The sequence below is a fragment of the Xiphophorus couchianus genome, chromosome 12, assembly GCF_001444195.1.
Source record: "Xiphophorus couchianus chromosome 12, X_couchianus-1.0, whole genome shotgun sequence".
Lineage (NCBI taxonomy): Eukaryota > Metazoa > Chordata > Actinopteri > Cyprinodontiformes > Poeciliidae > Xiphophorus > Xiphophorus couchianus.
In genome coordinates this window covers 21,718,567-21,728,993 of record NC_040239.1, presented here as the reverse complement: position 1 = coordinate 21,728,993, position 10,427 = coordinate 21,718,567, and the positions used below count along the sequence as shown (strand labels likewise).

At 39.6% G+C, this 10,427-nt stretch overlaps 1 protein-coding gene across 2 annotated transcripts; it reads right to left on the bottom strand.

The window, feature by feature from the left end:
- Positions 1-62: 62 nt before the first annotated feature.
- On the bottom strand, positions 63-10,378 carry LOC114155251 (dynamin-1-like protein). Of its 2 annotated transcripts, XM_028035048.1 has the most exons (18): positions 10,226-10,378; positions 9,643-9,769; positions 9,014-9,155; positions 8,703-8,741; positions 8,474-8,520; positions 8,304-8,375; positions 8,131-8,217; positions 7,841-8,003; positions 7,318-7,438; positions 6,485-6,823; positions 3,915-4,035; positions 3,681-3,836; positions 3,508-3,597; positions 2,916-3,014; positions 2,606-2,722; positions 2,406-2,515; positions 2,098-2,257; positions 63-1,988 (listed from the first exon to the last, which is right to left on the bottom strand). In XM_028035048.1, exons 2-18 carry the CDS (start codon positions 9,742-9,744, stop codon positions 1,932-1,934), a joined length of 2,022 nt encoding a protein of 673 aa, XP_027890849.1. In that variant the 5' UTR covers positions 9,745-9,769; positions 10,226-10,378; the 3' UTR covers positions 63-1,931. The 2 variants fall into 2 exon arrangements, with proteins under 2 accessions (XP_027890849.1, XP_027890850.1); XM_028035049.1 differs by lacking the exon at positions 8,703-8,741.
- Between the last annotated feature and the right edge of the window lie 49 nt (positions 10,379-10,427).

The following is a 10,427-nucleotide window of genomic DNA, read 5'->3' as shown; positions in this document are numbered from 1 at the left end:
ACGTGTGTGATAAGAGTTATAACATATCTGATGTAGAAAAACAAACTCCTACTCATAAAGTCTCCATTGTTTAAAGTTTAATGAGCCTTTTGGACTTCATTTCAACAGACACGTATCACAAATATTGGCAGGCATGAACTCGGAGGCAGCAGCCGATACAATATACATTTAAATAATACAAAACGCACGTTCATTCACACGTCTGCACATGCACACTGAGCACATACATGCGGAGGTAAACGGGGGGTTTCATAAGGTGTGACTTTAGGACAGGACTATGGCGCTACTGTCTGATGGTTACATAAAAACTCATATTCCCAGTAGTACCCATCGCATTTAGGATGAATGGATCGAAAAATTATAAGGAATGTTTTCCCAGACCGAGTAGGAACCCTGCTCATTTTTAAAGAGATCTAAACTTAAGGAGGATTGCACACTACTATGAAACTTGAGAACAAGCAACAGATGAAACATCTTCTAAAATATTTAGAGAAAAGGTCAGAATGGAGGCGGATCTGGGTAACGTTGGGTCCATGTTTACATCAGTGAAAGGAAAAAAAAATACAGGAAAATAGCTGAATCCTGAGTTATTCATTTTAAGGGCATTTCCAAAGAACATGAGTGCAGGTAAGAAATTAGGAGTTGATCTGGGAAAATGTAACAAAGTCACTATTTGGATATGAAGTCAAACAGTTGTACTTCTGTATTTCCATCATTTGACAGGCATTTCAGTAATCAGCATGTTCCTTCTCTATATCTAAACCAAACATGGAAATGAATGGTGGGAAAGCTTTCCTTAATGACAACACACAAAAGCTGCTACAATACAAATGAGCTGATATGTAAATGTGACTCAGCATTAAATGTTGATGTTTACCAGAGGTACAGAGCTGAAAAAGCAACATCTAGTCACAGAATCATTTTTAGGAAATTGACTGCAGTGTGTGTCTTCACTGTTGCGTTGCAGTGTTACGATCGATGTTGTGTTAGGTTTTTGAATTTACTACCGAATCTCCTGAGCAAAGGGGAAAACGGCCGGCATGAAAATATGACTATAGGTTCATGGCATCACAGTTTTTACATAAAAGTTATAATGTGCAGCACAATCCAATTGGTTTTATATCTTACTGTCGCTAATGGATTGCTTACAGCAACTTTAGAACAGCGTTACATTAGTAACAATGTTGGGTGAAGCTGTTTTAATTCACACACCATCAGGGCCTGGATTTGGCAAAACCAGAGATATTTCCAACCACCCGAATTTGCCTTTTTGTAAATGAGGGAAAAGTTTAATATCCTTCTTTCAGCCAGCTGATGGCAGTGCACAGCTACAGGTGGAGGAAGGGCAGCAGCGCTGCATTATTCTATGTTTCATACAGTCATGGAAACCGTTTGGTTACTCCACCATTTTCTTTGGCTTTCTGAGAAGGACTTTAATCTGCAGGAACAGTGTGATGGACAAACTGAAGCTGAAATAAAAAGTTAAGAGTTCTGGATCTAACACTTCTTTAGCATCTGATAACTGCAAAGGGTTAACACCGTTTGATAACAAAATAGAAGCATAAATAATTCACATATCATTTACAATACCTTTACAATTATAGCAGAATCCTCTAAATTAAAACAAACACGTTGTCCTGAAGCAAGAAAAAAAAAAAAACAATCCAAAAGAAAACAGATTTTGTTCCTGGCTGTTTTTCCACATGCATTACTTAAATAAGAAGACTTTTGGCCTGAGTGGATAAATAATGGTCCTCTGTACCTAACATTCACAGTTAAACACAGCCTCAGTGTGCTCAACAACAAAGCCAATGGGGGAAATAAAGCTGATCTTAATGTGCTTTAGGTGTTCCTGCTCCACAGACTCGGTCTACAGTAAACTCACATACACTCAAAGCTACCCGCTGATCAAGCAACCCAATTTCTTCTGGCTACCACAGATGCGTCTCCCGAATCTCTGAGATGATGGTATTAGCTTTTTTAAGCGCCTGAGGGGAAAATAAACAAAACAGGCGAAAGAAGATGGTTAAATTGCTGACCTAAAAAAAAGTATTTGGTGTTTGTTATTTATTCAAAAGCAGCATCCTTCAGTTTTACCTCGAGCATCTGAGCGACCTCGGTGCGCTGCTGCGCGGTTTCCTGCGACTCGATGAGCAGCTCCTGCAGCAGCGGCTGCTTATAGAGCTGACCCACCAGCTCGCTCTGCAGATGCTCCTTCACATGATTCACCAGGAAATGCATCACTGTCTTGGGCACGCTGCAAACGCACACACCCCCCCACACACAGAGCCAAGAAAGTTTCAAAAGTTAGAGAGTGACAATCAACAACAGCAGAAAGCAGCGACCGACTCAGAGGGACAGTGGGAGCCCTCTGGCGTTCTGGGTGTGTCCCAGTCAAATCGAACCTGTCTTGGATGCCTTTTCGAACAATCAGGAAGTAGCACTTGATGAGTCGCTGGATGACCTCGCAGTCCCGCTGCTCCTTCGCGCTCAGTTTGCGGGATGCGGGCATTGCCTGGCAGATAGGACGCGACGTGAAACTTTATGCCGTGCGCGATCAATTAAATCCTAAACGTTTCGCGCTTCTAATGATCCCATCACTCACCGTGTCAAGGAGGTTAATTGCTTGGCTTTTACTCGGACTGCCAAACCCCACGGCTGGAGTTCTCTCCTCACTAACCTTCTCGTTCTTCCACCGCTTCCCTCCATCAGTGGCGTCAGCCTGAGAGCAGGAATGCAACAAAGGCAATGGGCAAAAAAAGCAATTTCACCGAGTGTGAATCTCACATCGTATAACACTTGGATGTGAAACATACAGATTGTGGCTTCGTCGAGCGCAGCGCCTGCTGTTTGATTTGTCAGGATGAGTGAGAGACGTGAAGGTTTGCTGTAGGACACAAACAAACAAATTGTACCTGCTGACTGTTGACGGATGCCGAGACCTGCGCTGCATCTGTAAAGTCCGGATGCTTTGTGTTGATATAAGCGAGCTCTATGGCCACTAAATTGTGCACCTGACACACAAAAACAGAACAAAATGGCTCAAAATGTCTGTAAGATTTTGTTCTTTCCTATAATTAATAGAAGTCCACTAATCAATCAGACTGAGATCAGATTCTGGCAATTTTCCTCCTGATCAGCAGATCAAATACAGAGAATTCAGAATAATTTTTGCAATATATTTTGTAAATGAGACCTTGGATCTCAATGAGTATGTAACTATGTAAATAAAGGTCAAACAAGAGAAAAAATCTGATATAAATTAGGTACAAATGTTTAGTTCCATAAATTCCGAGCATATTGTACTTGCATTTTCAACTTAAAACCACAACTTTGGTCATAGACTGGCAGCATACTGATTTCTCCTCCTGTTTTATTGTTCTTAGAGAAAGAAACCTGGAATTGGTAGGTCAAAAAGACAACTGGAAACTGATCTCAGCCAAAAAAAAAAAAGCTTTTTGTTGCCAGCAGTTAACCCAGAATTATAACAGTGAAGCTGCGGATTACCATTTCATTCGTGATTGGCAAGCGCTTCCTCAATAATCCAGTCACAACTTCCACAATGGAATCATGCAGTTTGGGAAATCGTAGAAGCTCCTTTAATACACACAGAGGCACACTCTAATTAAATAAACCACTGATGCATGAAAGTTGAAGTGGATAACATTCTCTTGACTAACCTGAGTGCTAAAGGAGGAGCAGTGCTGGATGATCCTCTGCAGCTCTTCATGAACCAGCTCGACGCAGCGCAGGCTGGGCTCCTCCAGACGCTTAATTTGCCTCTTTACCAGCAACTCGAAGGACACCTCAGGCACAAAAAGTGCAGGTCTTGGACCCTGCAGGGTAACAGCAGTACAATTATTTATCTGCTCTCCGCCCCGAAACGAAAAGAATGAACAGCCACAGACGCTCACCGTAGCGTTGCGGATGGCGGTGAGGATATCCAGATCGGTCAGTCCTCCCAGCGGGTCGATGGACTGCAGGGTGCGGCCGAAAGTCTCGTGGAATATGTAACAGATCCGAGCTCCACCGCAGCTGCAGGGGAGATGGGTTCAGCTGTGAGTGTGAGTTAGCTGTGATAATTGAGCCCAAATTAGATGCAGTCAACCCAAAAAATGAAGGTCAATATTTGCTCTCGACACGTTCAAGTGCATTAATCGCCTGCTGGTGAGAGAGCTGAAGAGCTGGACAGTCCCAAAAGAAGAAGCTTAAAACTCTTCAGTTTACACTCTGATACACTCTGAAGGCGTAAGATCGCAATCCAGGGACCGGCCTGCTAACTTCTGCAAAAACTGCTAAAAACCTCTCCTTTTAATGCATGTCAATCATTTTATCAATGAGTGGTTAAAATAAGCTCTCATGTTGATACATTTCTCGTTTATTTAATCTCGTACTGCTCTAATATTTGCAGAGTTTAGTTGACACCATTCTCCTTAAAAAATAAAAAAGGCCTCCTATATTAAGATTCACATTCAGGACATGTGAATCATGTAGCATTGCAATTAATAATTTTTTTTAGTAACTGATTATTCTGACAATTCTGCATTCACTTCATTAAATATCTTGGACTTTTAATGCAACACTAGAAATACATGAAAAGAGGCAGATAAACATATACAGTAATTAGCTTGATTTTTTAAATAAAAAAAATTATTTAATTCACAAAATAAACATTGTATTGCCTAAAATGCAATCATATAGTTTTCCTTTAGTGTACTAGAACCATGTGAAGCTAAAACTGCCTCTTGAGGAGTTTTGGGTGAAACATATTTTCAGACAAAAGTGTTTTTATCTTAAATTCTATATATATATATATATATATATATATATATATATATATATATATATATATATATATATAGTACAGACCAAAGGTTTGGACACACCTTCTCATTGAATTCAATGAGAAGGAGTGTCCAAACTTTTGGTCTATATATATATACAGTACAGACCAAAAGTTTGTACACACCTTTCTAATTCAATGGGTTTTCTGTGTTTTCATGACTCTTTATAAGGCAAGAAATCCCACTTATTAACCTGACAGGGCACACTTATGAAGTGAAAACCATTTCAGGTGACGACCTCTTGAAGCTCATCAATAAAATGCAGAGTGTGTGCAAAGCAGTAATCACAGCAAAAGGTTGCTACTTTGAAGAAACTAGAATATAAGGGGTATTTTCAGTTGTTTTACACTTTTTTGTTTAGTGCATATTTCCACATGTGTTATTCATAGTTTTGATGCCTTCAGTGTGAATCTACAATGTCAATAGTCATGAAAATAAAGGAAACTCATTGAATTAAAAGGTGTGTCAAAACCTTTGGTCTGTACTGTATATACACAGTATATTGTACAGTCTACACTGATCTGAATGTGTTTATTTTAAGCAAACAACATTTTTGAATGTGTTTACTCCAGTTAATGATTAATCAATTACATTAGTTAGCGATTATTTCAATAAATGCCTACTCACAATTAAACCTTTTTTTTCAACCCTTGTATCGTGCAGCAATCACCTTGTCTGTATAGTTATGTTCACCCCCATCAAGAACTCATGAATAATTTTGACAACTATTTTATTAATTAAGTTATTCAGCTAGTCTGAATGTGAAAAAACAGAGTTTTTTAAGCATACTATTTTTCTCTTTGTTGGAGTTTTCACTGCTCAAATCCAGTCTTTTCCTTGACATTTTAAATGCACCACTGACACAGATGGCTTGTTTATTAAAGTCAAAGGTTTGTGTAGGAAAAACTATCCCCACCGGATCAGTGAGGCGCCTCAACAATAACAAACCCTGGATCACCAGTGAAGGAACTGCTTAAGATAAAATGAGGTTTCAGGAAGAGAGGCAGGAAATTACTGAGAAGTGCACAAAAACAACCAAAAGTCCAGATTAGACAAGCAAGGAGGTATTCGGGTAAATGCCCAGGGGCAAGCTTCAGCAAACAATGTAAGAGATGTGATCAGGGATCAAGAAGAAAAGCAGGTTTCAAGCTGAAGGAGAATTAGAATGATATAGGTCTGGACAGAGCCAGTGAACTGAATCTACTCTTCAGTGAGTCAGGTTCATGAACGAGCTCTGCCTTCTCCTCAAATGCCATCGATCCAATTTTCTGTTACACCTCAGCTAGTTACACCTTAGCCCCATTAACTGAACTACATTAAATTTTGTTAAAATTTTAAACAGGGAACCATGAATGTAGAATATTACATACTAACTTGAGGTTACCCCCATATGCACATTTTCTTTTTTAAAAACTGTGGTGTTTAGATAAAAATAAGCACATTATAAAAAAAAGGTTTAAAACGTGTTTAATGTAAATGATTTTTAAAAAGTAAGTCTTCAACGCATACTTTTTTTGTTGATTTTTTTAACTGCAAGAATAGCTTGAGAAAGTCGATTCTGTAAAATTCATGCAGATGTTTTGATTCTGATCAAAACATTTTCTTTGGTGTGGAAGCTGAAAGAGAGAGGAGGTACTCACAGCTCGGACGTTTGGATGTGCCTGGCTGTTCCCTCGATGGTGTTGCAATAATCACTGGCAAACTTGGTGACAATTTGCAGCAAAGTGGCGCTGTGATCCTCCACCGGCTGACCGTAGCTGTTGAGCTGTGCTTGGTACTGGGAACTCAGCACCGTCACCCTGGTTTTGAGGTCTGGCAGGCAGTCCCGGATGTGGTGCATGAGCAGCCTGCTGAGAGTTTTGGCCAGATAGCGTGAGCCGGCCCGCGAGGCGAGCGAGGGGTAGTGGCGCTGCAGGAAAGCCTGTTCGTCTTTCATCGAGTCCTGCAGGCTCTTCTGGGTGTTGATGTCATGCTGGCTCCTAGAAGGAGTAAGGAGGGACATCACTGACTAAGTCAAGTTTATTTGTGTAGCACATTTGACATTTTGTCAAATGCCAACATAAAGATCAACAAACAAATATCCATCAAATTTATTGATCAATGTTCAAGTTATTATGAGTCAAACACACTCTAAGCAGGTCTTGATGTAAAAAAAACTCAATTTTCAGGAGTTTTCTGGAAATCTGTTCCAGATTAATGAATGATAGAAACTGAATGCTGCTTCTCCATAACCAAAAGATTACATGAGTGGTCTGGAAAAATCTGTGATCAGAATCACACATCTTTAACGCATTTTGATACTTAACCATTCAGTGATTTATAAGCTAACAGAGGTATTCTAATGTCTATTCTCTGAGCTACAGGGAGCAAATGTAAAGACTTTAAAACTGTAGTGATGTGCTCTATCTTCCTGGTTTTAGAGAGAATGAAAACAAAACAACACTATCAAACTTAAATTAATTAAATTCCAAACCTGTTTACCACCCCGATAATCCCAAGCCGGATGGGAATGACTCGACCCAGAAGGACTTCTAGAGCATCGGTTCCAGCGTCCATCAGGTCCAGTTTGCTAACAACAAGCAGTGTCCGACGACCTGACAGATAAAAAAACAAAAAAAACAAACAACAGAAGTCAATATCACAGCTCACAGGCAGAGTAGTACAGAACATATCAAGACTACAATGTATATAATAAAATAGAACATTTAAACTGATAGATAGCCTGATTTCCAATAACTGCAGATTCCAAGAACAATCTAATAGCCTCTGAGAAGACATATATATGCACAACATCTACTGATCCATCAACTCTTCAAAATGCACTGAGGGCAACACTTCCTTTTAAAGTAATTGCTGAAGGCCTGAACGTTGACAACTGTACACACTAACCACCTTAAAAACTGAAATCTTCTAGCGTAGTTAATCATTTAAAATGCACTCAATCCTGATTACTTGCGGATAGTATGAGCCATGAGAAAGAAAACAAGATGTCTTACCATCTGGATCAACCTCACGAGCCAGTTTCAGCGCATCGGAGGTGGCCAAGTCTGAGTTAGCCGGGGACACTGCAAGAATAAGGGAGTTTGGATTGGAGATGAAGGACAGGATCATTTCTTGGACTTGAGCTTCAATGTCTTCAGGTTGGTCCCCAACAGGAACCTGGAGTGGCCACAATAGAGAGTTGACATATGTTAAAATATTCAAAGCACACAAGTCAAAGTGAGGAGAGTTTCTGACTTCACTATGTGCATTTTATTAAGGAAAAACAAATGGCGGCTGAGTTTACCTTGGTGATTCCTGGTAAGTCAACCAGAGTCAAATTAAGAACATTGGGGGAAAAAATCTTCAGATTTATGGCTTCAGGACTGATTCCCTGGAAAACAAGGAATGTGTATCAAACAATAACAAAACAGAAAAAGCAAATATTACTTTCTGATCCAATTTCAAGAAATTTTATACCTTATTATCACCCGTGCCTCGGTTTGTCTCTGATTCAATCTCCTTACGGATTTCCTGAAAATCTGTAAAGATCTGCGAAATGTATGCCAGAAAAACATGTGTTATGCATTTAACTTAACTTATGACACATAACCAAGGAAACGCTTACCTGACTGCAAAGAAAAGCATACCTGATTCTTGGAGTGCAAGAAAGTACCCCACTCTTCAGCTTTAATCCCTGAACAAAAAATGAGGTTCTTTTAACAGAATGCAAATAAGACAAAGCGTAGGTAAAAGTATTTTAAAAAATAACATCAATGCGCTGTTTGAGTTGAATACTGCACAATGAGTGAAAGATGTAATAAAACATTGAATGAAGCTGAATACAGACAAGCCCATGCGGATTAAATATACAGAGACCTGGGTAGCTGTTTTGAGCATTTTGCTTAATCCCATTTCCTAAAAAAGTGGTGAAGAAGAAGAGGAAAAAAAGGCTTTCTGTTAGAAAAGTGAAACTGAAGACGCAGATGATATAAGCAGAAGTTCAAACAATACGTTAAAGAAAGAAGCACACATAAGCAAGTTTAAGCCGTCTCCATAACTTCACAGAAATGTCAGCCGTATCTCTTCAAGCTACTAATAGCTTCAGGCTATTACGGTAGTTCAGTTCAGGCATTTAAACTGAAAACAATTTTACTGACATAAAATAAGGAAGATTAATGCTTAGGTACCATTCTCAGATTTTAGTCTTTCCTTCAGAGGAGGGACATTAACCAGCTGCAAGACAAGGGGACGTCTTGTGACTATTCCTGATCCTCGAGGCAAGAAATCTCGTCCAACCAGGCTCTCCAACACTGAGCTTTTCCCACTGCTCTGTTGTAGGGAAAAAATGAGTGTAAATACATCCACATACACTGATACGCCTAAATTAATGTGTAACTCCTTGCCTTTGGAAGTAAACTAAAAAGTACAATTTACCTGTGTATTAATCTCAGGATAAAAATAGCTGTTCTGTAAAGGCCTCAAACATTTTTTGGGGGGGACATTAGTGAACAAACAGCATGAAAAAGACAAAGGAGTATACCAGAAAGGCTATGAATAAAGTTCTGGACAGGTCTGTAGCAGAGTTAGCATATAAAACAAGATCCATAGCTATGAACAAGCCACAGAACCCTGTTCAATCAATCGGTCTACCATTTTAAATTCCAATAATACACACAGACTTGTGAGAAATTCAAGATGAATCAAAACTTCTCAAATGCACTTTAGAGTCCAAGGTTGTTTTTTCTCCAGCTACCTGCCCTGCAGAATACACTGAAAAGGACACTTTAGTTTCTGATTACCCATTTTATTGACTAACCTGAGATCCAACCACAACTATTTGAGGAAGCTGTATGATTTCTGCCCCCACGGTCAGGAAGACCTCCTGCAGCCGGTTGATAGTGGGAATCAGAGTCTCCATCCTTCAAAAGGACTGGGAACTCTTCCTAATTTGAGAAAACCGTGTTAGAAATAATAGAAAGTCCACCTGTATCATAAGTGCAAATGTCAGTGATTTTTATAATCTATATGTACAGCAAAAGCTGTATTTTGCCATCAATACAAAATGGCAAAATACATTTTGAATAAAGTGAAAGGAACGGTTTGCTTCGCTCCAGGAAGAAGTGGTCCTGATGATAGGGGAGAAACGCCCCAATCCCAAACCGACAGCAATCCTCTCACGTTACACACAACCTAAGCCTTGATTTACAAATATAAAATCGGACTACATGTTGTAGGTAGCATAACGTACCCTCGGTATTATTACACTGCAACAAATGGTCGCAACACTGGCCGAGGGAGTCGATATTACGCTAACCCCAGCTGGCTAAAGGCAGGAAGTGTATGATGAGCGATTTGCTAATGCTAGTTTAGCCGTCAAAACAACCGTTGTTACCGCTTACCTTCCTGTAGTTTAATAAATATTCTTAATTTATCCAACTTGTCGGGTTCTCATGCTTAATATAAAGAGCCGAGTGTCAAAAAAGAAACATTTTTCTTCGGACCGACATCCACAATTAGCAGTGAAATGAACAAACTGTCCCTCAACGTCAGAGGCGGTACCATAGAACTATTCATAAATATGATTGGTCAGAAAACTGACAT

Excerpts from the sequence above, each read along its gene's own strand:
- LOC114155251 (XM_028035048.1), bottom strand. The coding sequence starts at position 9,744 with ATGGAGACTCTGATTCCCACTATCAACCGGCTGCAGGAGGTCTTCCTG. Across the intron at positions 9,156-9,642 it reads TAGTTGTGGTTGGATCTCAG|AGCAGTGGGAAAAGCTCAGT; the intron begins GTTAGTCAATAA and ends TCCCTACAACAG. Across the intron at positions 8,742-9,013 it reads AAGACTAAAATCTGAGAATG|GAAATGGGATTAAGCAAAAT; the intron begins GTACCTAAGCAT and ends CCACTTTTTTAG.